We start from the raw sequence: 26,983 nt of genomic DNA, 5'->3' as shown, positions 1-26,983 counted from the left end.
CTTACTATATTGCCCTCAGTAGAGTGCCATGGTGGCATCATAGCTCACAGCAACCTCAAACTTGTGGGCTTAAGCAATTCTCTTGCCTCAGCCTCCCAAGTAGATGGGCTCCCGCCACAATGCCTGGCTATTTTTTGGTTGTAGTTGGCCTGGGCTGGATTCGAACCCACCAGTTCTGGTGTATGTGGCTGGCACCCCAGCCGCTGAGCTATAGGTGCCAAGCCAATAATGACATCTGCATTTATACATTTCACAACACTTAGTTTGAAAGCGTTACTGTTTACCTCCATATTTAAATGTTGACTCTAACAAAGAGTATAATTAGAGACCCTTTGAACCTGTTTCTAGAGAAAGTTGCAAGAAATACTTTAAACACTTAAGTTACTAGTTTTAAAAATAATCTAAGATTTAGAATCTTTGAATATAATGGAAAGAAAATAGTGACCTGTAGTCCACAGTAAGAGGTAAAGTTTAAATTTCATTACTAGAATCATTATTATTATAAAAGAAGCAAGAGTTCACAATTTCTAGTTAGCCAAAATTTATTTCTAGAAGTCATTCAGAAAAATCAAATGAGATCAACTTTGTGAAGTTGCTTTGTTAACTGAAAGTGACTTGAAAACAATTTGTGCCATTAAGAACAGAGTCAAAGGCTCAGGGCCTATACTCAAGTGGCTAAGGCGCCAGCCACATACACCAGAGCTGGGGGGTTTGAATCCAGCCTGCACCTGCCAAACAACAATGACAACTACAACCTAAAAATAGCCAGGCACTGTGGTGGGCGCCTGTAGTCCCAGCTACTTGGGAGGCTAAGGCAAGAGAATCGCTTAAGCCCAGGAGTTGGAGGTTGCTGTGAGCTGTGACACCACAGCACTCTACCCAGAGTGACATCTTGAGGCTCTGTCTCAAAAAAAAAAAAAAAGAAGAACAGAGTCAAAAATAATTCATTTTATTTTATTTATTTATTTTTTTTGTAGAGACAGAGTCTCACTGTACCGCCCTCGGTAGAGTGCCGTGGCATCACACAGCTCACAGCAACCTCTAACTCTTGGGCTTACGCGATTCTCTTGCCTCAGCCTCCCAAGCAGCTGGGACTACAGGCACCCGCCACAACGCCCGTCTATTTTTTTTGTTGCAGTTTGGCCGGGGCTGGGTTTGAACCCGCCACCCTCGGCATATGGGGCCGGCGCCCTACTCACTGAGCCACAGGTGCCGCCCTTCATTTTATTTTATTTTTTAATTTTTTTTATTAAATCATAACTGTATACTCATTTTATTTTTTATGAGACAGAGTCTCACTATGTCGCCCTCGGTAGAGTTCCATGGCGTCACAGCTCACAGCAACCTCAAACTCTTGGGCTTAAGCGATTCTCTTGCCTTAGCCTCCCGAGTAGCTGGGACTACAGGTGCCCGCCACAACGCCCAGCTACTTTTTTGTTCCAGTTGTCATTGTTGTTTAGCTGGCCCGGGCTGGGTTCGAACTGGCTGGCCTCAGTGTATGTGGCCGGCACTGTAACCACTGTGCTATGGGCACCCAGCCAAGACCAGAGTCAAAAATAATTCAAAGCATTTGTGATCAATATACTAAAATAAGTACTTGTTAAATTACAGATGAGGACAGACCAAAGGATAAAAGACCAACTTCATTGGATAGTTTAAAAGACAATTTCCCATAGATTTTTAAAAAAAATTTTATTATTGGGCGGCACCTGTGGCTCAGTGAGTAGGGCGCCGGTCCCATATGCCGGAGGTGGTGGGTTCAAACCCAGCCCCGGCCAAAAACCACCAAAAAAAAAAAAAAAAAAAATTTTATTATTGGGCAGTGCCTGTGGATCAAGGAATAGGTTGCTGGCCCCATATACCAGGGGTGTCGGGTTCAAGCCCGGCCAAAACTTAAAAAAAAAAACAAAACAAAAAACTTTATTATTTTCTTAAAACAGGGTTTCACTCTGTTGCCCAGGCGAGAATATAGTGGCCTGTGTAGTATAGGGTAGAGGCTCACTTTAGCCTGAAAATTTTGAGCTTAAGTGTTCCCCTTACCTCAGCCTCCTGAGTAGCTAGCACTACCACCTAGGTCTGGCACCCCATGCCTGGCTAATCTTCTAAAAATTTTTCTGTAGAGATTAGGGGGGAAGTGTCTCATTATATTGCCCAGGCTTTGGGCAATATATGAGACACACCTACACCCCAATCTCTAGGGCAATATTATTAAAAATGAGCCACAGAAACTAAAGTAAATAACTAGCTAACATCAAGTATAGTGATGCTCTTTCATGTATGATTTCTTTCCTAATAGAATAACACAGTACATGAAACATTCTTAATGCAAATCTGGTGTATTCAAGAATGCAGTTAATATACCTTTGTTTTAGAGGAAACTCCTGGAGCTTTGGCCTTTCTCACATCAGGCTTGGGTTCTGCACTGCTGGAAACAGAATCTTCAACAGGTACTTTGAAAAAAAAAAGCATGTACCATAAATGTAAATTCTAACATCATTTTATTCTGGTTAAATATATAATGATGACGTGAAAGCCTATATGTTTGTAGTTTTAAATATTAAGACTATAAGTAAATGTATTAATATAATAACTTATAAATCAATTTATAAGTTATTTTCAGTTAGACTTTTTTTCCTTTCTTCTTCCCAAATTTCTGTTTAAGCATAATCTTAACAGATTACTTCAGAAAATCTCTCTTTCTCTTTTTTTATTTTTATTTTTCCTTTTTTGAGATGGAATCTCACTCTGTTTTTCAGGCTATAGTGCCTTGGTGTCAGCCTAACTCATAGCAATCTCAAACAACTGGGTTTAAGCAATCTTGCCTCTACCTACAAAGCAGTTGGGACTTCAGGCTCCTGTTACAATGCCCAGGTAATTTTTCTTTTCTTTCTTTCTTTCTTTCTTTTTTTTTTTTTTGACATAGAGTCTCAAGTTGTCACCCTGGGTAGAGTGCTGTGGAGTTGCAGCAACCTCAAACTCTTGGGCTTACATGATTCTCTTGCCTCATCCTCCCAAGCAGCTGGGACATATTGCCTGGCTATTTGTTGGTTGTAGTTGTCATTGTTGTTTGGCAGGCCTGGGCTAGGTTTGAACTTGCCAGCTCTGGTGTATGTGGCTGGCGCCCTAGCCGTTAAGCTACAGGCACCGAGCCAATTTTTCTAGTTTTAGTAGAGATGGGGTCTTCTTCTTGCTCAGGCTGGTCTCAAATTCCTGAGCTCCTGCTTGGGCCTCCTATAGTGCTAGGATTATAGGAGTAAGCCACTGAGCCTGGCCAAAAGCCTACATCTCTTTACCAACATTTAAAGTACAGTTTTAAAACTATTTTTTAAGAAGCAGTTAAAAAAAAAAATCTTTTGGAAAGACTGACAGTGAATATCAAAGATGACATTCCCACTTAGTGCTGGTTAGGGTGCCAGCCACATACACCCGGGTGTGGCGCGTTGGAACCCAGTCAGGGCCTGCTAAAAAACAATGACAACAACAACAACAAAATAGCTGGGTGTTGTGGCAGGGACCTGTAGTCCCAGCTACTTGGGAGGCTGAGGCAAGAAAATTGGTTAAGCCCAAGAGTTAGAGGTTGCTGTGAGCAGCGACGGCACGGCACTATACCGAGGGTGACATAGTGAGACTGTCTCAAAAACAAAAAACAAAAAACAAAGGTTTGGCGTTCATAGCACAGTGGTTACAGTGCCAGCCAGCCACATACACCAAGGGTGATGGGTTCAAAACCGGGCTGGGTCAGCTAAACAACGACAACTTTAACAAAAAATAGCCAGGCGTTGTGGCAGGCACCTGTAGTTCCAGCTACTTGGGAGGCTGAGGCAAGAGAATCACTTAAGCCCAATAGTAGGAGGTTGTCATGGCACTCTACCGAGGGCAACATAGTGAAACTGTCTTAAAAAACAAACAAACAAAAAACCCCCAAAGATGACACTCCTACCTATGACAAAGTATCTACCACATAGCAAGAGGCCAATAAAGGATTTTTTGTTTTGTTTTTTAGACAGGGTCTTATGCTGTTATTCAGGATGGAATACAGAGGCATGATCATAGGCATGATCACTATAGCCTCAAACTCATGTGTTCAAGTGATCTTCCTTCATCAGTCTCCCAAGTAAGTAGTACTACGAGCACATACCACCATGTTTAGCTAATCTTTAAAGACTTTTTGCAAAGATGAGGTCTCACCATGTTGCCCAGGTTGAACTCAAACTTCTGGTCTTAAGCAATCTTCCTGCCTTGGCCAGGAAATGCTGGCATGACAAACATGAGTTACCATGCCTCCCCCCCAGCCCCCATAAAGTTATATATACTTTGATGCCAAGAGTTTTATACATATTAAATTTATAACTTTGTAGTATCTACAATTTTTATCCCACTAAATAGAATATCTTTTTTTTTTTTTTAAGCTGTCGCCCTAGGTAGAGTGCCATGGCATCATAGCTCACAGCAACCTCCAACTTGGGCTCAAGCAATCCTCTTGCCTCAGTTTTTTTATTTTTAGTAGAGATGAGAATCTCACTTTAACTCAAGCTGGTCTCAAACTTGTGAACTGAAGCTATCTACCCATCCCCAAGAGTGCTAGGATTACAGGCGTGAGCCACTGTGCCTAGCCCCAAGAATATCATTTTGTTTAAGCAGTAAGTCTAGAAATGAAGCGATCACAGGTCATGTGCTATGGAATTTTAAGGCTAAAGAAAGTAATAATTTTCCCTTAAGTTAGTAAACATCATAATGGAGTAGCAAACCACCAAGTGTTGCAGAAGGAGAACTTATTTATGACTAAGTAAAATTCTGTGCTGATCTGAGTCACTCAACTGCTCAATCACTTAGGCACTTTGGGTTTCTTCATCTGTTAATAAGGTGGATCTGTTAAGGTTGGATGAGAAACCCAATTTCTCTTTTAACTATAATACCCAAGAGTAGAAAGTCGCAGCAGAAATCCTAAAACTAAGATGAATACTTCTAGAAAGGAGCGTTTTGGCTTGGTGTCTGTAGCTCAGCCGCTGGGGTGCCAGCCACATACACCAGAGGTTGCAGGTTCGAACCCGACCCAGGCCTGCCAAACAACAATTACAACTACAACCAAAAAACAGCCAGATGTTGTGGTGAGCACCTGTAGTCCCAGCTACTTGGGAGGCTGAGGCAAAAGAATCGCTTAAGCCCAGGAGTTGGAGGTTGCTGTGAGCTGTGATAAAGTGAGACTCTAAAAAAAAAGGAAAGAAAATTTGTAATGAAAGAGGTTGGGATAAAAGAGGTACTTGACAAATTTTTATAAAGGGAGGATAAGGAAAGAGAGGGGGAGAGGTCGAGATCTAGGTTGTGAGAATATGTGATTTTTAAATGTCTTTTTAAAGTTCCCTACGGTTATTTCTTTCTCCTTTAATTCTCTGAAGATAGATTACCTGATGTAGGCTGAAATTTGGCTGGAGCGGATCCTCCCATTGGTTTAGAAGTTGCTTTAGTGGGTGCAGCAGGCTTGGCTGGCATGTTAGCTTTGGCTTTCTCTAGCATGGCCAATACCTGATCTTTAGAAGTTGGCTAGAGAGACAATATAACATAGAAAATTAGAGGTCACATAAATGATACACTCATACCAAGCTTACTAATAGATTGTGAGGTTCTACTTTCGAAAGACCAGTGAAGGCAAGGAGGCAGCACAGAGTATAAGACAAGTAACACATATTATGATGTCATGCTAAAGTAGCTATCATTCTAGAAGGGTACAGTTTTCACCCATGAAGTCAGCAGATTTGTAGAAGTTCTACAAGGGTAAATATTTTATTTTCCTCTCAAGACATATAAGAGGTCATATAATATTTTACTTATATGAATTCAATATTTTTCTAATGGCTTTCATAGCAGAAGCAGCAGCAGCAGCAGCAATAATAAGAAGTACCTTCAGTTTTCCAGTAGCCTTGGCCATTTTTTCATATCCTAAATGCATCATGAAGAATGGCAAAGCATCTTGGGCTTTCTTTCGTACATCGCCATTTCGATCTTCTAGGCAGGAGTAGAGATGAGGAACACAAAGGATAAGGTCTGTGGGGGTGGAACGAAGAGTGGGTAGTTTCTCAGCCAGCCAGCCCAGAAGCTGCCAAAAGAAACGAAGAGTAGTTATAAATTTCACGTGAAAATTAGTATTGTTTATGATTTCAGGGTTAATGATTTCATTTGTTCCAAAAACTGAGTTAGCTCCTGCAATGTAACTTTCCAATATGAAATCAGAACTTCTATTGTTGAAGAACTGTGCTATACTTAAAGTAATATGGGTATTGATGACAATCATCTTTAACAGACAGCCATAGTTCTCTGGACCATTTTAGGCATTAAATTATATAGCTTTAATAATTCCTAATACATTTTAAAGATGAAAAACTTTCACATATCTTCCTTTTTACCTTTTAAGAAATATTTAGCTAGGCTCAGTGCCCGTAGCACAGTGGTTTTGGTGCCAGCCACATCTACCCAGGCTGGCAGGTTCGAACCCAGCCCAGGCCAGCTAAACAACAATGACAACTGCAACAACAAACTACAAAAATAGCCAGGCAGGCGTTGTGGCAGGCACCTGTAGTCCCAGCTACTTGGGAGGCTGAGGCAAGAGAACTGCTTAAGCCCAAGAGTTAGAGGTTGCTGTGAGCCATGACACCATGGCACTCTACCGAGGGTGACATAGACTCTGCCCCCAAAAAAACAAAAACAGAAACAAAACAAATAATTAGCTAGAAAAGACCCAAAACAGTTGGTCAGAAGATGACAATTTTTACTAGGACTTCTATTTTCTTTTCTTTTCTTTTTTTGAGACGAGTCTCAGTCTGTTGCCCTGGGTAGAGTGCTGTGGCATCATAGCTCATAGCAACCTCCAACTCATGGGCTCAAGTGATACTTTTGGCTCAGTTTTTCTTTTCTTTTCTTTTTTTTTGTAGAGACAGAGTCTCACTTTACCGCCTTCAGTAGAGTGCCATGATGTCACAGGACTCACAGCAACCTCTAGCTCTTGGGTTTCCGCGATTCTCCTGCCTCAGCCTCCCGAGCAGCTGGGATTACAGGCGCCCGCCACAACGCCCGGCTATGGCTCAGTTTTTCTATATTTAGTAAAGATGGCGTTTCACTTTTTGCTCAGACTGGTCTTGAACCTGTGAGCTCAAGCCATCCACCCACTTTGGCCTCCCAGAGTGCTAGGATTACAGGTGTGAGCCACTGCTCCCAGCCTCTTTTCTTTTCTTTTTGAGACAGAGTTTCACTTTGTTGCCCCTGGTAGAGTGCCACAAAGTTATAGCTCACAGTAAGCTCAAACTCAAAAGCAATCCTTTTTTCTTTTTCTTTTTTTTTTTTTGTACAGAGTCTCACTTTATGGCCCTCGGTAGAGTGCCGTGGCGTCACAGAGCTCACAGCAACCTCCAACTCCTGGGCTTAAGCGATTCTCTTGCCTCAGCCTCCCGAGTAGCTGGGACTACAGGCGCCCGCCACAACGCCCAGCTATTTTTTGGTTGCAGTTCAGCTGGGGCCAAGTTTGAACCCGCCACCCACGGTATATGGGGCCGGCGACTTACCGACTGAGCCACAGGAGCTGCCCTTTTCTTTTTCTTTTTTAACAGACATTCTCACTTTGTCCCCCATGGTAGAGTGCTGTGATGTCACAGCTCACGGCAACCTCCAGCTCTTGGGCTTAGGCGATTCTCTTGCCTCAGCCTCCCAACTAGCTGGGACTACAGGCGCCCACAACAACCCCCGGCTATTTTTTTGTTGCAGTTTGGCCGGGGTCGGGTTTAAAGCCGTCACCTATGGTATATGGGGCTGGCACCCTACTCACTAAGGCACAGGCGCCGCCCTCAAGCAAAATCCTCTTGCCTGACTCTTCCAAGTAGCTGGGACTATAGAAGCCCACCACAATGCCTAGCAATTTTTTAGAGACAGGGTCTTGCTCTTGCTCAGGCTGGTCTTGAACCCGTGAGCTCAAGCGATCTGTCTACCTCAGCCTCCCAGAGTGCTAGGATTACAGGTGTGAGCCAAAGGGCCTGGCCAGGACTTCTATTTTCTATGTTGACAGTTTTCCTCCAGACCCCTAAAATAATCCGTATTTGTATTTTCAGTGGAAATTTTTCTTAAGGTAATTGTAAATTCACTTGTAAGTATAAGAAATAATTCAGAAAGATCCCATGCACCCTTTACCCAGTTTTCTCCAACAGTAACACTTTATAAAACTATACTACATTATCAAACCAGGACATTGGTATTGATGCAATCTAGTTATCTTGTTATATCACAGGGATTCCTCATGTTGCCTTTTTTAAAACCACATCCATCCACCTTTTCTTCTTCCTAATCCCTAGCAACCATTAATCTATTCTCCATTTCTAAAATTTTGTCATTCTAAACATGTTATGTAAATTAAATCATAGTATATAACTGTTTGGAATTGATTTTTGTCACTCAGCATTATTCTTTGGAGATTTATCTAAATTGTTGTGTGTATCAATAGTTCATTCTTTGTTGCTAAACACTATTCTATATATGAATGTACAACAGGTTTGTTTAACCATTCATCTACATAAGGCTATCTAAGCTTATTCTGGTTTTTGGTTATTAAGCAGTCAAACGCTCTACCACTGAGCTACACACAGAAGTTTTTGGCTACTATGGATGAAGCTACTATCAATACTTATACATAAATTTTCATTTTTCTGGAATAAAAGGCCATGCGTGCAGTTGCTGGGTCATATGACTGCAAGTTTAGTTTTATAAGAAAACGTCTAACCATTTTCTAGAGTGGCTGAACTATTTTACATTTCTACCAGCAATGTATGAGTGTTCAAGTTTCTCCACATCCTTGCCAGCATTTGGTGTTACTGTCTTTTTTATAGCAATTCTGATAGCTATAAAATGCTATCACTGTATTTTAAATGCTGTAATGCTTTTTCACTGTATTTTACTGTATTTTAAATGCTTTTTCACTGTATTTTAAATTTACATTTCCCTGAAGGCCTCTAAGTCATTGAACATCTTTCCTGGGCTCATTTCCTATGTATATATTCTTATTAGTGAAATGTCTGTTCATGGTCGTGCCTGTGGCTCATTGATTAGGGTGCCGGCCCCATATACCGAGGGTGGCGAGTTCTAACCTGGCCCCGGCCAAACTGCAATAAAAGAATAGCTGGGCATTGTGGCGGGTGTCTGTAGTCCCAGCTACTCGGGAGGCTGAGGCAAGATCGCCTAAGCCTAAGAGCTGGAGGCTGCTGTGAGCTGTGATGCAAGGCACTCTACTGAGGGCAAAAAAGTGAGATTCTGTTTCTAAAAAAAAAGAAAATGACTATTCGGTTTGGAGAGTTTTTTATGTATTCTAAATACTTGTCTTTTATTGGATATAGAATTTGCAAATATTTTCTCCTATTCTGTAGCTTACTTTTTATCTTCATGTGTTTTTTTTTGCAAAGTAAAATTTTTAATTGCTTTTAAAAACATCTTTAACTTGTTATGAACCTGAAGCTCAAAAAATTTTTAATCTCAGTGTGTCCCAATTTATCAACTTTTTGGTTTCAAGTCTAAGAACCACTTATCAGCCTTATAAGCTGGAGTTTTTCTTTTTTTTTTCCTTTTCCTTTCTTTCTTTTTTTTTTTTGAGAAAGAGCCTCAAGGTGTCACCGTGGATAGAGTGCCATGGCATCCCAGTTCACAGCAACCTCCAACTTATGGGCTCAAGTGATTCTCCTGCCTCCGCCTCCCAAGTAGCTGGGATTATAGGCGCCTGGCACAACACCAGCTATTTTTTGGTTGCAGCCATCGTTGTTTGGCAGGTCCAGGTTGGATTCAAACCCGTCTGGCTGGCACCCTAGCTGCTTGAGCCACAGGCACTGAGCTAACCTGGACTTTTTCTATGTTATCTTTTAAATGTTCTATAATTTTATGTTTTACATTTAAGTCCATAATCTGTTTTGAGTTAATTTTTCTAAGATGTAAAGTTTAGGTGAAAGTTCATTTTTATGGTCTATGGATGTCCAATTGCTCCAGAATTATTTAAGAGGCTATCCTTCTTCCACTGCATTTTACTTTTGTAGCTTTATAAAAAGTTAGTTGATCATATTAGTGTGGGTCTCTGGTTTCTACTGGTCTGTGTCTATTTCTAGTTCAGGCTGCCACCATTATCACAATGTCTAGATTACATTAGCAACATAGTAAGATTTAATATATGATGAAGTGGGATTGTCCAAGTACAGGGTGTTTACAACTAATTGATCCTTCTCCACTTTTTTTTTTTTTGAGACAGAGAGAGCCTCAAGCTATCGCCCTGGATAGAGTGCTGTGGCATCACAGCTCACAGCAACCTCCAACTCCTGGGCTTAAGCAATTCTCTTGCCTCAGCCTCCCGAGTAGCTGGGACTACAGGCACCTGCCGCAACGCGGGGCTGTTTTTTGGTTAAAGTTGTCATTGTTTGGCAGGCCCGGGCCGGATTCAAACCCATCAGCTCTGATGTATATGGCTGGCGCCTTAGCTGCTTGAGCTACAGGTGCCAAGCCTCCTTCTCCACTTTTAATGCTTCACTTGACTAGCCTAAAAAAAAAAAAAAAAAAGAAAGAAAGTGATTCTACCCATTTTCTTTTCTTCTCTGTGAAAATAGTTTTAGCTACTCTAAGGCCTGTGCTTTTCCATGTTAATTGTAGAATAAGCATATCTTTAATAAGTACATTGCTAAAATTTGATAGGAATTGTGTTAATTTAAGGATTAACATCTGTACGTTGAGTCGTCTAATCCACAAACACAGGCTATCTCTTCATTTATTTAGGTCGTGTTTGAATCTTATAAGCATCTGTAATTTTCATCATACCTATTTTGGATTTGAATTTTAAGTGCATATATACCTAAGGATTTCATTTTCTTTAACACCTGTAAAATAATAAATTTTTTTTTCTTTTTTTGAGACAGTCTCACTATGTTGCCCTCGGTAGAGTGACATGACATCACAGCTCACAGTAACCTCAAAATCTTGGGCTTAAGTGATTCTCTTGCCTCAGCCTCCCCATTAGCTCGGACTATAGGCGCCAGCCACAACTCATGGCTATTTTTTGGTTGTAGTTGTTATTGTTGTTTGACAGCCCTGGGCTGGGTTTGAACCTGCCAGTTCTGGTGTATGTGGATGGCACCCTAGCCACTGAGCTACAGGTGCAAAGCCATTTTTTTCTTTTTTGAGATAGAATGTCAAGCTATTGATGCTCTTGCCTCAGTTTTTCTATTTTTAGTAGAGAAGGGGTCTCGTTCTTGCTCAAAGTAGTCTTGAACCTATAAGCTCAAGCAATCCACCTGCCTCAGCCACCCAGAGTGCTAGGTTTACAGGCATGAGCCACTGTGCCTGGCCTAAAATAATAGAGTGTGACTAATTTTTTTTTTTTTTTTTGCAGTTTTTGGCCAGGGCTGGGTTTGAACCTGCCACCTCCGGCATATGGTGCCGGTGCCTTACTCCATTGAGCCACAGGCGCTGCCCCGAGTGTGACTAATTTTTGTATATTGGCTTTTTATCTTCCAATCTTGTGGAACGTATTGAGTAGGTCTAGGAATTTACTTATAGATTTCTTGGAATTTTCTAAGTACACAGTCATATTACAAAGAAACAAATTCTTTTTATTCTCTGTATGACTTATTTTTATTTTATTATTATTATTTTTTAGAGACAGAGTCTCACTTTGTCACCCTTGGTAGAGTTCTGTGGCGTCACAGCTCACAGAAACCTCCAGTTCTTGAGCTTAGGCGATCCTTTTGTCTCAGCCTCCCAAGTAGCTGGGACTACAGGTGCCCACCACAGTGCCCAGCTATTTTTTATTTTATTTTTTTTGTAGAGACAGAGTCTCACTGTACCGCCCTCGGGTAGAGTGCCGTGGCATCACACGGCTCACAGCAACCTCTAACTCTTGGGCTTACACGATTCTCTTGCCTCAGCCTCCCCATTAGCTGGGACTACAGGCGCCTCCCACAGCGCCTGGCTATTTTTTTGTTGCAGTTTGGCCGGGGCTGGGTTTGAACCCGCCACACTCGGCATATGGGGCCAGCGCCCTACTCACTGAGCCACAGGTGCCACCCCCAGCTATTTTTCTGTTGCAGTTTGGCCAGGGCCAGGATTGAACCTGCCACCCTCGGTATATGGGGCCAGTGCCCTACTCACTGAGCCACAAGAGCTGCCCTATTTTATTTTTTGAGACATAATCTTTCTGTCACCCCGGTACAGTGTAGCACCATCATCGTACCTCACTGCACTCTCAAGACTCCTGCTTCAACCTCCCAAGTAGCTGGGACTACAGGTATGCAGCATGAAGCTTGGCTACTTTTTCTATTTTTAGTAGAAACAAGGTTCTCAAACTACTGAGCTCAAGTACTGCCTAGCACTCCCAGAGTAACTGGATTATAGCTATGAGCTAACAGCCCTTACCGACTTTCATTTCTTTTCCTTGTATTACTTACTGCAGTGACTAGAGCTTCCAGTACTATATTGAATCGTAGTGAGAGTCAATATGCCTTCTTTGCCCCAGATTTTAGGTAGAAAGCATTCAGTCTTTCACCATTAAGCAGGATGTTATCTGCAAAGGATTATTGCAGATGCTCAAGCAGAGGTAAATCTTTTCTATAACTAATTTGCTGAAATTTTTTTTTGGTGATAGATCATTTATTTGGACAAGACAAAAATATCACACTGTTTCTTCTTATACAGAAAGTGGAATATTTTAAATATATTAATTTTTCTCTTTTTCAACAGAGTTCACTTAAATCTGGTTTCAGGAATTGCTTCTCATTTCTTTTTCTTTTTCGAGACAGAGTCTCATTATGTCGCCCTCGGTAGAGTGCCGTGGCATCACACCTCACAGCAACCTTAAACTCTTTGGGCTTAAACGATTCTCTTGCCTCAGCCTCCCAAGTGGCTGAGACTACAGGTGCCCGCCACAACACCTGGCCATTTTTTTGTTGCAATTGTCACTGTTGTTTAGCTGGCCTGGGCCAGGTTCAAACCCGCCACCCTCAGTGTATGCAACTGGTGCTGTAACCACTGCGCTACTGGGCGCCAAGCTGGAATTACTTCTCATTTTAAGATACACACTTCAATAAAACATATGTACCCATTACAGACAAAAGAGCATATTTGAATCCTGGATAGTCATCATTCATTATTATGATGATCATACCAACATGTGATAAAAACACTCTTGCTCTTCCCATCACATCTTTCTTTTTGAGCCAGTTCTGGCCTTCTTTTTTTTTTTTTTTGTAGAGACAGAGTCTCACTTTACTGCCCTTGGTAGAGTGCCGTGGTGTCACAGGGCTCACAGCAACTTCCAGCTCTTGGGCTCACATGATTCTCTTGCCTCAGCCTCCCGAGCAGCTGGGACTACAGGCACCCGCCACAACGCCTGGCTATTTTTTTGTTGCAGTTTGGCCGGGGCTGGCTTTGAACCCGCCACCATCGGTATATGGGGCTGGCGCCCTACTCACTGAGCCACAGGCGCCGCCCTCTGGCCTTCTTTATATAAACCTCTATCAACAACTTTATCATTATCTCATTTGGTCAGAAATTTGATTTCTCCATTATCATTTTCATGAACTTTGATTAGTCTGTGAACCATTAAAATGTCTTGTCCTTCAACTAAAAAACAACTACTGCAACCAACTCTAATGGGGTCTTCCCAGAAATTTGTGAGGAACAGAAGGTCTCTCATGTGAAGGGCCAGCTCCATGCTGCCACTCAGCACCACTTCAGCTGGGATTTCACTGCCAGTGAGCACAATCAGGCCTTTCCATATCATGAGTGCAGAATACATAATCATGGCAAAGTTTAACACCTGCTAATAGAATTGGCACTTGTCCATCTTCCACAGATCCCCAAAGATGTCCAATCTGACTCGGAGATGCAGCCCCAAGGTATGCGCAGGTACCATGGTGGGTTCTCCGGGGACCTGCTGTCTCCAAGTGTCACGGACAGCTGCAGAGCAACCGCTGGGCACCTGACCACTCTTGCTGAGAATTCTTATTCATGAATGGGTTTTAGATTTCATGAAATGCTATTTTTGTATCAATTGACATGATCATAAGATTTTTTTCCTTTATCTTGTATGATGGATTACCCTGATAAATTTTCAAATGTTAAAGCTCTTTTTTTTTATTTTCTGATTAAAACTTTTACTATTTAAGCATTTAAGAGAAAATTCCAGAAAAATACTAGTCCTTTAAAAAGTTTTTTTTTTTGGCCGGGGCTGGGTTTGAACCCGCCACCTCCGGCATATGGGACCGGCGCCCTACCCGCTGAGCCACAGGCGCCGCCCCCTTTAAAAAGTTTTATTAAAAAATCAGGTGAAAGGGTCGGGCACAGTGGCTCATGCCTGTAATCCTAGCACTCTGGGGGGCTGAAGCAGGTGGATTGCTTGAGCTCTGCAGTTTGAGACCACCCTGAGCAAAATTGAAACTGCATCTCTACTAAAAATAGAAAAACTGAGGCAAGAGGATCCCTTGAGCCCAAGAGTTGGAGGTGCTGTGAGCTATGAAGCCATGGCACTCTATCCAGGGGACAGCTTACGACTTCCCCCAAAAAAATGAGGTGAAAGGAAAAAAAAAAAAAAGGCACATGGACAGCACTTATGGCTCAGTGGGTAGGACGCCGCTTTCATATACAGAAGGTGACGGGTTCGAACCGGACCCTGGCCAAACTGCAATAACAAAAAAATAGCTGGGCGTTGTGGCAGGTGCCTGTAGTCTCAGCTACTTGGGAGGCTATGGCAAGAGAATCGCCTAAGCCCAAGAGCTGGAGATTGCTATGACGCCATGGTACTCTGCATATTTGAATTCTGTGATAAAGTAAGACTGTCTCTAAAAAAAGAAAAAAGAAAGAGAAAAAAGCACATGAATATCAAAGCTCTAGGAATTTGGTTTCATTTTATTAACTGTCTTATAATGCAACTATAACCATAACCAGCATTTTAACCATGAATGTACTATATTTATCAGGCCCAAGTGAAGTAAAAGACATGAGTAATGTACCTGATTAATTTAGTACTAACCTCTTGCCTCAAGAAAGGATTTTCCTTTTTGAGCTCTTCAGAAAGATCTTCTCCCTCCAGCCATTCCTTCATGCCTGTCTGTTCTGCCCAAGAATTCACAGTTGCTAGGGCAGCAGCTCGAACATTGTTCTGAATGGAGAAGAGGATAGCAAAAATAACATCAACTATAGTTGGAGATAGGGAATGAATATGTGAACAATGAAGGTTTCTCTAAGGTCCATGTGAACCTATGTGGAATCATCTTCTCTGAAACAGAAACTAGTTCCATGATTATACCAAAATAAAGTAGAAATATAAAACTCTAAATTGTAAATTTCCTGTACTCAGTTAATTAGAAAGCAATGATCTAGATGTAAAATACCATGTAAGAAGAATAAATTCTTAGATTTTCTTTCCTGAATTTCTGAAGGCTCTTATGTCCATGACTGTCTGCTAAAGAATGGAATTCTACATGCTAAAGATTTCATAATGGTAAAGAACGAAACTGCCAACAATTTGATTAAAATTTTATGTTTTAATATTAACTTATATTAATATTAAAATAGCACCATTCCTCAAATTAAATGACTTACACAAAAGTAAAGAAACACTGAACTATTCAAGGCTAAAGATAAGGTTTGCAACCTTCTATGACACTTCAGTGAATTTTAGGACTATGAAACCACAAATATCTTACTGAACTATCAGAACATCCTGTTCTAGTTCACAGGGGAAAAAAAGGCAAAAAATAACTTCATGACCTATATTTTATTCACTATACCAATACTCTAATAAATTAATGATGTTACAATAGTAGCAGCAACCATTTTGTGAATGCATACTATACAAGACAGGCATAATAAAATATATCTTACATAGAGACTCATTTAATTCTGTAAACAAAGCAATTTTATAGATAAAGAAACTGTCAGAGAAGATAACTTATCTTAGGGTCATAAAGCTAGTAAGTGATATATCAGGTCACATTGTAATAATGCCTAGAAGATAAAAATATTTACTATTTTTCTTCTAACGTTCTCATCTTTATAAAGTTTATAAAGGTGGTGGGGGCGCCTGTGGCTCAAAGGAGTAGGGCGCTGGCCCAATATGCTGGAGGTGGCGGGTTCAAACACAGCCCTGGCCAAAAAGACTTTGTATAAAGTTTATAAATGTTTTACATGTTCTCTAAAAAAAAGAATTATCTTTTGTCCAAGAATGCAGCTAGTTTCTTCCAGAATGGGGCTGAGTTATGAGGCTTACCTTGCTGTCTCCAAGGACTGTGATGATAGGGATGCCTAAATTCTTTACATGTTGCTTTATATTTGGGCCCATGGCTACTGCCAGCTGCTGGAGGATGTTCAAAGTCTGCTGCACCTGAGTAGAAAGAGCCAACACTTTATGTTCAAGTCATAAACAGGCTGTGCTCAAAGTTTTTCAAGCTTGCTGCTATAGTCATTACAGTAGGAAATTTCTGGCCTACTTAAGGGACATCAGCTTGTGACAACTATTCTAATTAATCTGTGCATAATTTTTAGGTAGTAATCTTTCCAATTTTTAAATTTTTTTTATTTCTGTGAGACAAGGTCTCCCTCTGTTGCTCTAGGTAGAGTGCCATGGTGTTACAGCTCACAGCAACCTCAGACTCTTGGGCTCAAGCGATTCTCTTGCCTCAGTCTCCCAAGTAGCTGGGAATACAGGTGTGAGTCACCATGCTGGCTAATTTTTCTTTGGTAGAGACGGGGCCTCACTCTTGCTCAGGCTGTTCTCAAACTCCTGACTGCAAGTGATCCTTCCACTTCAGCCTCCTAGAGTGCTAGGTTTACAGGCATGAGGTATTGTGCTTGGCCAAGTATTAGTCTCTCCTTTAATCATCAGCTCATAAACATGGACAATTAGAACTTTAAACCAGAGATTATACTACTTGACAACTTTAAGATAAAGCCTAGTTTAAGGGAACTCTGATATTAAAAAAAAAAAATCTGAATTTCGCAATTGTCAATAGAAATTTAAGCATGTTTACATATAAGCATTTTAGACAAAGATTTTTAATACTGGATTCCCATAAAAAGTAAATTCTGAGATTCATAAAATTTAATTAATACATCTGCCATCTGTCAACATATCTTGAGGTACACTAAAAAATTAAAAAAAGCTATTTCTAGTTCAAAGCAAATTCAGTGACCACTCATGTACTAATGAAGGCTATATTGAAAAAGAAATGCCTACATCGGGGGTAAGGAAGGGAGAAAGGGACAGGCATGTACTCTACATACCAAGATTTTATTTGAATCATTGAGTCGACCCTTCAAGGCAGTTGGAAGTTCACCTATATTCGGTTGGATAAATTTTGCTTCATTGATAACACCTGCCACTTCATCTAGGCCTTCTTTCCTGATCTTCCAATTCTTGTCACCGATCTTAGATACCAACTCTGAAGTGATTTTATCACTGAAAAACAGAAGACAGAACCTTAAACATAGACTCCTAAAAGAATAATAATCATGTCATGTAAGTTCACTATATTCAAAGAGAAGGCAAAAAAAAAAGGAAGGAAAAAAAATTCAATATCATGAGTCATGGAGGCACCTGTAGCTCAAAGGAGTAGGGCACTGGCCCCATATGCCGGAGGTGGCGGGTTCAAACCCAGCCCAGGTCAAAAAAACTGCAAAAAAAAAAAAAAAAAGAAATTCAATATAATGAATCAAATAAACCACTTCACAGACTGAAACCTACCTGATCTCTGTCCTTGGCAAAAGATCGACAACATCATTACTCCCATCATCTGGCTCATCTCCATCTTCTCCTTCATCTATACCACTTGTGCTATGCTTGGAAATTCCCCTGGTTGGAGCAGGTGGGCTTTGGCCCTGCATCTACATACAAATGAATTAGTGATGAAGGATATGAAAGCAAACAAATTAGAGAAGGTATCTGTGTCAAACTTTCTCGTTCCTTCAGAGTACTTATTTACATTACAGATATTTTAATTCCTATCTGTTTAAAATTTTGAGAATGCATGGCAGAAGTTATGTTTATACAGACTTATTAGAATATGACTTTTTGAAAAAATTTTTAAATTTTTAATTAGAATCTGTCTTTTCATCAGTTCACAGCCACCTTAAACTCTTGGGCTCAAGCAACTCCTTGCCTCAGCCTCCAAAGTAGCTAGGATTACAGGCGACCGACACAATGCCCTACCATTTTTTGTTACATTTGTCATTACTGTTTAGCCGGCCTGGGCTGGGTTCAAACCCACCAGCCTGGGTGTATGTGGCCGGCGCTATAACCACTGTGCCATGGGAGCCGAGCCTAGAATCTGCCTTTTCAGTCATATGAATCATTTGCCCAAGACAACACAGAATGAGTCTGCCAACACTTAGCAATTTGAGTCAGAAAATGTATTCAAGGAAGATTAAGTCATGATTTTTATTTTTAATTATTTATCTGAGACAGTTTTTCTTTGTTGTACTTGGAAGACTGCCATGGTGTGATAGCTCACAGAAACCTCAAATTTTTGGGCTCAAGCGATCCTTATGCCTAAGCCTCCCAATTAGCTAGGACTACAGGTGCCTGCCACAGTGCCTGGCTATTTTTTAGAGACAGGGTCTTGCTCTTGCTCATGCTGGTCTGGAACTCATGAGCTCAAGCAATCTACTTGTCTTGGCCTCCCAGAGTGCTAGGATTACAGGCGTGAGGCACCATACCTGTTCTATGATTTTAATTTTAAATTGAAAAATAAAAGTTCTATTTAATAAACTGTCTTTTTTTTTTTTAGAGAAAGGTTCACTTTGTCGCCCCCGGTAAGGTACCATGGTATCACAGCTCATAGCAACCTCCAGCTCCTGGGCTTAGGTGATTCTCTTGCCTCAGCCTCCCAAGTAGCTGGGACTATAGGCACCCGCCACAATGCCCAGCTATTTTTTTGTTGCAGTTTGGCCGGAGCCAGGTTCAAACCCACCACCCTCGGTATATGGGGCCAGCACCCTACTCACTGAGCCACAGGCGCTGCCCTTAATATACTTTCTGACTAGGATACATTCACAATGTTTGAAATTCCAAAGGTAGAAAAGGATGTAAAGAAGAATATTCCCTGTACTATACCATAGCTACGCAATTCTCTTCTTCACAGACAAAGTCACCAACTTTTTGTGAACTCTTTCAGGGATACATATGCCATAAAACCAGACATACAGGGCGGTGCCTATAGCTCACTGAGTAGGGCGCTGGCCCCATATACCAAGGATGGTGGGTTTGAACCCAGCCCCAGCCAAACTGAAACAAAAAAATAACTGGGCGTTGTGGTGGCCACCTGTAGTTCCAGCTACTTGGGAGGCTGAGGCAACAGAATTGCCTAAGCCCAAGAACTGGAGGTTGCTGTGAGCTATGACACCACAGTACTCTACTGAGGGTGACAAAGTGAGACTCTGTCTCAAACACCCCCCAAAAACAACAACAAAAATACACATTCTTTATTATCAAGTTTAAGAGTTTAGTTTTAACTACTATGAGATTCCCAAGTCCACCAACAGATTCTATCATTTGCAAAACCTTTACCTTCTCAAATTCTGCATCTATCTGGGATAAGAGAGCAGGCTTCTCATCCTCAAAAAACATTCGCAAAGAGGGACCAACATATAGATACATCACACCAAGTAAGGTGATGGCAGAAGTCCTCACAGCCTGCCAGAAAGCATAAAAAGAACTTTTCAAATCAGAACAGAACCACAAAGATGGCAATAATGGTCATATGCTGGTAGGTACTCACTGGGTTTGTTGCAGCAAGAGCTGTCTTCACATTGCTAATGAAAGCTTTGACATTTAATCTAAAAGAAACATTTAGAATTAAAAATAATCAAAAATTTCAAAATATCAAATAGTTTTATAAAGCCAGACTCTGGGACTGGCCCCCTTTTGAGGAGTTCTCACATACTGTCTTACTACACTCATTTTATTTATTTATTTAATTGTTTTTTTTGTAGAGAGACAGTCTCACTTTATCGCCCTCCATAGAGTGCCATGGCGTCACACAGCTCACAGCAACCTCCAACTCCTGGGCTTAGGCGATTCTCTTGCCTCAGCCTCCCGAGTAGCTGGGACTACAGACACCTGCCACGACGCCCGGCTTTTTTTTTTGTTGCAATTTGGCCGGGGCCGGGTTTAAACCTGCCACCCTCAGTATACCCTCAGTATATGGGGCCGGTGCCCTACCCACTGAGCCACAGGCACCACCCTTTTTTTTTTTTTTTTCAGACACGGGTCTTACTACGTCGTCATCAGTAGAGTTCCATGGCGTCCCAGCAACCTCAAACTCTTGAGCTTAAGCAATTCTCTTGCCTCAGCTTCCCAAGAAGCTGGGACTACAGGCGCCTGCCACCATGCCAGGCTATTTTTTTGTTGCAGTTGTCATTGTTGTTTAGCTGGCCCAGGCTGGGCTCGAACCCACCAGCCTCGGTGTATGTGGCTGACGCCATAACCACTGTGCATGGGTGCCGAGCCACTATACTCATTTTAAAGTGAGCTTTAAATACTGTCTACATACTGATAGTCTTATTATGCTTAAATGAAGTCTCTTAATTTTTTTCCTAAACTCTGTCATGAATTCCAGATTCACATAGTCAACTGTCTGTGTGACATTTCCATTTGCATGCTCAGCAGATATCCTGCACCCCCAAACCAAAACCTTTTCCTCTCAGTCTTCTCTACTTCAGTATTTCTTCTAGTTGTTTAGTCTATCCTTGACTTTTCAGAGTTATTCCTGACTCATCTCTCTTGTACCCAATACTCTGTTCAGTTCTACTTTTAATATATATTATGAGGACATGACACTTCCAGCTCTATAATCTATGCCTAAAATACAATAATTTCTTGACAGGATTACTCCAGTAGCCTACCAAGTAGCTTCCCTGTCTTTGATTCTCACTATCTGTTCTATTTGACCACTGTCACAATGATCTTATTACTCTTCTGCTCAAAAATCCTCTAATTAGGATTGGGCAAGGTGGCTCATGCCTGTAATCCCAGCACTCTGAGAGGCCAAGGTGGGTGGATTGCTTGAGCTCACAGGTTTGAGACCAGTCTGAGCAAGAGCAAGACCCTGTCTCTAAAAATTGTTGGGCATTGTGGCAGGTACATGTAGTCTCAGTTACTTGGGAGGCTGAGACAGGAGGATAGCTTGAGCCCAGGAGTTAGAGGCTGCTGTGAGCTATGACACCATAGCACTCTGCCAAACGTGACCAAGTGAGATGCTGTCTTAATAAAAACAAACAGGTAGAGCTTGTAGCTCAATGGGTAGTGCACCAACCACATGCACGGAGGCTGGCAGGTTTGAACCCAGCCCAGGCCACCTAAAAAACAACAATGACAAGTGCAACTGCAACAACAACAAAATAGCTGGGCGTTGTGGTGGGCACCTGTAGTGCCAGCTACTTGGGAGGCTGAGGCAAGAGAATCGCTTAAGCCCAAGGGTTTGAGGTTGCTATCAACTGTGACGCCACATACTCTACTGAGGGCAACATAGTGAGACTGTCTCAAAACAAAACAAAACTAAAAAGGAACAATGGAATAAAAATAAAGCAAGATAAGAAATTGACGCCCCTATTTTTTGACCTATTTTTTTTGTTGTTGTTGTTCTTTAACAGGCCTGGGATGGGTTTGAAACCTCTAGCCCCGGTGCACGTGGCAGGCGACCTAACCACTGAGCTACGGGCATGCTCCCTTTATTTATTTATTTATTTTATAATTGAGACCGTCTCATTCTGTCACCCTGAGTAGAGTGCCATGGCATCATAGCTCATAGCAACCTCAAACTCTTGGGCTCGAGAGATCCTCTTGCCTTGGACTCCCGAGTAGCTGTCACTTCAGGTACTCACCACAATGCCCAGCTAGTTTTACTAATTTTTATTTTTTGTAGAGATAGGATTTTGCTCTTGCTCAGGCTGTTCTCAAACTCCTAAGCTCAAGCAATCCACCTGCCTTGGGCTCCCAGAGTGCTAGGATTACAGGTGAGAGCCACCACGTAGGAAGAAATTTTTACAAAGTACCTGGAATAGGCTCGGCGCTCGTAGCTCAGTGTATAGGGCACCAGCCACATACACCAAGGCTGGCGGGTTCGAGCCTGGCCCAGGCCTGCTAAACAACGACAACAATAACGAAAAAAGGGCAGCACCTGTGGCTCAGTGGGTAGGGTGTCAGCCCCATATGCCGAAGGAGGTGGGTTCAAATCCGGCCCCGGCCAAACTGCAACAAAAACATAGCTGGGCGTTGCGGCGGATGCCTGTAGTCCCAGCTACTCAGAAGGCTGAGGCAAGAGAATCGCCTAAGCTCAGGAGTTGGAGGTTGCTGTGAGCTGTGTGACGCCATGGCACTCTACCGATGGCAATAAAGTGAGACTCTGTCTCTAAAAATAAACAAATAAATAAATGCAGGAACACAAGTCAATATATAGATTTTTGAAAACAAAAGAGGTTTTGTCTTACATAAATGAGACAACCCAGCTTTAGCTTTTCAGAAATAATCAGAGATGCCTATGACAAATATAATTACCAATCAGAGACTGGTAAATATTTAATTATTTTCCATTTGATTTCTTTCTGACTTACCCAGAAAAACCAAATTCTTTTATCGCATTTGATAGCCAATTCAGGGTTTCTGATTGATTCTTGGGATTTTTCTGTGAGAATGCCATTGACATAACCTGAAGCAGAGCAAAAACAAGAGATCTTCATTTTCTCCCTCCTATGTCTTACATAAATATACCACAATGTTAAGGTAGAGCCGGATTAAACATGGTTTTCTGATACTAAAACAACTATAAGAATGTCTTACAAATGAGAGTTAACCTACACAAGAAAATGAGGCAAGTGGCAGTAGTACTAAAAGCATTCTGAACTGTTCAGATTTTCACTAGTGATCATTCTGGACTATAATATTTAAAGAGAAAGTTACTCTCACCTTTGCAGAATACTGGTGATAAATTTTTATTATCAGATGATAGTATATTAAAAGTAAAAAATAAAATAAAAATGCAGTATTAAAACTGCAGTAAAAGGATGGTTTTACTCAAGAAGGTAAGAACTAAAGTACAATTAGTAAACTTAAATTAAAATTTGGGGAAAAATTGGGAAAACTGAGGGAACAAGAGTTCTCTGTCACTAACCTGTTCAGCTGTCCATGGCAGCATACAAGCTTCAGCTATTGCTGTCATAGCTTCTTTTGCATTGTTCCCGCATTTCACATCTCCAATCTTGTCCACAAGGCCATCTAATACAATTTGAGCTGAAGTTTTGGAGAAATTTCCCTTCTGGGCAATCAAAGCCACTATGTGAAGCTTCATTTGCATCACCTGAAGGAGGATAAGTGTCAAAGTTATGAGCAAACAAAAGACACTTACTTATTTACTTATACTCATGTATTAACAGCAGCCTGAAGATGTAAGATAAGGACAGCTGAGAACATGACTAAACGAAAATCAGAATTTTCAGCAAAGAAGTAAAATAATTTTTATCTTTTAATTGTTATCAATTAGAGGCCAGGTGTGGTGGTTCACAATTGTAATCCTAGCACTCTGGTAAGCCGAGGTAGGTAGATTGCTTGAGCTAAGGAGTTCAAGAACAGCCTGAGCAACAGCAAGACCCCCCATCTCTAAAAATAGCCAGGCATTGTGGCAGGCACCTGTAGTCCTAGCTAGGTGGGAGGCTGTGGCAAGAGGATTGCTTGAGCCCAAGGGTTTGAGGTTGCTGGCTGTGAGCTGTGATGCCACAGCACTCTACTGAGGGCAACATAGTGAGATGCTGTCTCAAACAAAAAAAAGAAGTTAACTGACAATATTAACAAGCTGTCTAATAGTCAAAGAAAGAAAGAACTAAAGTCCCAAAATAGTAACAAGCAATGCTACCACATGAACTCAGGAGTTCGAGACCAGCCTGGCAAGAGTGAGACCTGCCCATCTCCACAAAATATAGAAAAATTAGCTGGGCATGGTGGTGCACAACTGCAGTCCCAGCTTCTTGGGAGGCTGAGGCAGGAGGATCACTTGAGGTTGTACTCTAGCCAGGATGAGAGCAAGACCCATTCTCAAAAATAAACAAATACAAACAAAACAAACAAAAAAACAATAAAAAAGAAAGCTATCTCATTGTTTATATCTCCATTGAACATGTACAGATTAGACTAGAAAGCTTCTGGGCCTAAATAATGAGGAGAAAAAAGCATTTATATAATGAAAATTATATATGTATATATTTACATATTTATTTATGTATATATAAAAACTCCTAATTACTATACAAAGTTATAAAGTTAACTCTTGAACAACATGATTTTGAACTTCTGCCTCTGGCACCCCTGAGCCAGCAAGACCAACTACTATTCTTCCTTCTCAGCCTATTCACCCTGAAGACAGTGAGGATGAAGACCTTTATGATGATACACGTCTACTGAATGAATAGTAAATTTTTTTTTTTTTTTTTTTGTAGAGACAGAGTCTCACTGTACTGCCCTCGGGTAGAGTGCCATGACATCACACGGCTCACAGCAACCTCTAACTCTTGGGCTTACGCGATTCTCTTGCCTCAGCCTCCCAAGCAGCTGGGACTACAGGCGCCTGCCACAACGCCCGGCTATTTTTTTGTTGCAGTTTGGCCAGGGCTGGGTTTGAACCTGCCACCCTTGGCATATGGGGCCGGCGCCCTACTCACTGAGTCACAGGCGCCGCCCTAATTTTCTTAATAATATTTTCTTTTTTCTAGCTTATTTTACTATAAGAAAACTGTATCTCACGTGTAATCCTAGCCCTCTGGGAGGCCAAAGCAGGTGGATTGCCTGAGCTCACGGGTTTGAGACCAGCCTGAGCAAGAGCGAGACCCCGTCTGTCAAAATAGCTGAGCGTTGTGAAGGGCACCTGTAGTCCCAGCTACTGGGGGTAGGGGGGGTCGGGGGGGTGAGGCAAGAGAATCACTTGAGCCCAAGTGTTTGAGGTTGCTGTGAGCTGTGATGCCACGGTACTACCATGGGCAACAAAGTGAGACTATGTCTCAAAAAAAAAAAAGAAAACTGTATATAAGTACATACAGCATATAAAATATGTGTTAACCAACTGTTTATGTTATGTAAGACTTCTGGTTAACAGCAGGGTATTTTTGGGGGGTCAGAAGTTACATGCAAATTTTCAACCATGCAGGGGATTGGTGCCCCATGAATCCCTGCATTATTCAAGGGTCAATTGTGTTCAATAAAAATCACTGTCAGAACTATACTTCTGTATCACTCCATAGGATAATGTCATGTAAATTACGTCAATTACAAAATAAATCTCTAATTAAAAAATACCTGAAAATTAGTTTCTTTCCATCCAGGTTTCTTGGCCAGCATCCTCACTAATGCCTGGCATGGCATTTCAGTTCGGTCCATTAGTTCAACAGTCTTAATGTAAAATGGGAGAATAAGAGAGTTAAAGGGTTAAAGATGAATTCCAAAGCAAAGTCAGGTAAGTGGTTACCTCTGAAGGAGACAGTGGAGAACTTACATAGTTTCTGTTATAATGCTTTATTTCTTTGTGTGTTCATCTATAATGCTTTATTTATCAAGCTTTGTATTTGACTGTTATATTAATATCACTGAAACACTTTTAGTTCCTATTTCAGGAATTCACAAATTATTTTCTCCAGGTAAAGTAATAGTTAAAAGTTTGTTTGCCTAGTATGTGACAGAAACCACTTAAACATTATTTCTCTTACTTGATTTTCCTAAAAATATAGCGAAGTAGAGTAGATTAGAAGCTGCAGAGTATTAAATTTCAAAGATGTACACACTCAGGCCTAAACCAGATGATCAGCAGATGCAGGACTGAAAGGTGCCTGCCTCTCAGTGTTCTTTCAGCTTCTCCACACCCCTCTTCATTATAATCACACAGCATATGTCAAATGAGCTGTCATGCTCCTTTCCAATGCAGGTTTTCTAGAGCTTTTCATACCAAGGGATAATGTCTATTCTACCAAGGAATCATGATGACAAAGGGGGAGACCCCCAAATGGCTAAGGGTGATGTAAGTGGAGAGACCTATTTGCTTAAGTTTTTATGTCCTAGTACAATTTAAAAATTAAGGTAAGCCTTATAACTCAAAATAAGAACCTAATATTCTTGAATAAGTATTAAATTATGAACTTACAGAAGCCACAAAATTCAGATGTTGAAAGATAAGAAACATCTACAAAAAAAAAATCAAACAAAAACCCTTCATCTTTAGTTAACACCAAGAAACATGGTTAAAAACCACAGTAATTAGGACAAATACCTCATTTGTCAATTTCTTTCTGTTTTTTTTTTTGTAGAGACAGAGTCTCACTTTATGGCCCTTGGTAGAGTGTCGTGGCCTCACACAGCTCACAGCAACCTCCAACTCCTGGGCTTAAGCGATTCTCCTGCCTCAGCCTCCCGAGTAGCTGGGACTACAGGCGCCCGCCACAACGCCTGGCTATTTTTTGGTTGTAGTTCGGCCGGGGCCGGGTTTGAACCCGACACCCTCGGTATATGGGGCCGGTGCCCTACCGACTGAGCCACAGGCGCCGCCCTCATTTGTGAATTTCATTACTTCCATATAATCTCATTTTCTTCCCCATGCAAACCTTCCCAATGCACCTACCTTTTGGAATTCTTCCATACAGGCCAGCCTTTCCTTCCAGTTACTGCTATCTAGAAGCTGTATACAGGTAGGGGGAAGAACAGCTGAAGCTTTTTCTTCACATACTTCTATCTGTAAAACCCAAAATATATTAAAATTAGGAATTGCTTAAGGTAACAGACTGCAAGCCTATAAATATACCCTAGCCAAAACTAAAAGAATACTCCCATAGGTAGACCATAGTGTCTGAGGCTGCTGTTATGCGACCATGAAGAAGTGTTTCCATAGTAGTTTAAGTAAGCTAAAAGGTATCTATTAACCATATATTGTAGAACCTAGCAGAGAAAGAACTCAAA

General features: G+C 41.3%; 1 protein-coding gene and 1 pseudogene across 5 annotated transcripts in view; both read right to left on the bottom strand.

Annotated features, from left to right (window-relative positions):
• CKAP5 (cytoskeleton associated protein 5) overlaps positions 1–26,983 on the bottom strand; it is a 141,703-nt gene that overhangs the window by 26,973 nt on the left and 87,747 nt on the right. For all 5 annotated transcript variants that reach the window (XM_053560495.1, XM_053560496.1, XM_053560497.1 and 2 more), the window contains exons 15-27: positions 26,649–26,759; positions 25,337–25,429; positions 23,166–23,351; positions 22,609–22,703; positions 19,776–19,833; positions 19,565–19,690; positions 17,744–17,883; positions 17,284–17,458; positions 16,271–16,384; positions 15,032–15,160; positions 5,900–6,094; positions 5,406–5,541; positions 2,362–2,450 (exon numbers count right to left, since the gene is read on the bottom strand). In XM_053560495.1, coding sequence (XP_053416470.1) covers positions 2,362–2,450; positions 5,406–5,541; positions 5,900–6,094; positions 15,032–15,160; positions 16,271–16,384; positions 17,284–17,458; positions 17,744–17,883; positions 19,565–19,690; positions 19,776–19,833; positions 22,609–22,703; positions 23,166–23,351; positions 25,337–25,429; positions 26,649–26,759 — 1,647 coding nt within the window. The remainder of the gene's footprint in view (positions 1–2,361; positions 2,451–5,405; positions 5,542–5,899; positions 6,095–15,031; positions 15,161–16,270; positions 16,385–17,283; positions 17,459–17,743; positions 17,884–19,564; positions 19,691–19,775; positions 19,834–22,608; positions 22,704–23,165; positions 23,352–25,336; positions 25,430–26,648; positions 26,760–26,983) is intronic.
• Positions 13,068–13,915, bottom strand: LOC128564757 (signal peptidase complex catalytic subunit SEC11C-like; annotated as a pseudogene).

Source organism: Nycticebus coucang, chromosome 14 (genome assembly GCF_027406575.1).
Source record: "Nycticebus coucang isolate mNycCou1 chromosome 14, mNycCou1.pri, whole genome shotgun sequence".
Lineage (NCBI taxonomy): Eukaryota > Metazoa > Chordata > Mammalia > Primates > Lorisidae > Nycticebus > Nycticebus coucang.
Note: the sequence above shows the minus strand (reverse complement) of the source record. Positions and strands in the feature narration are given on the sequence as shown.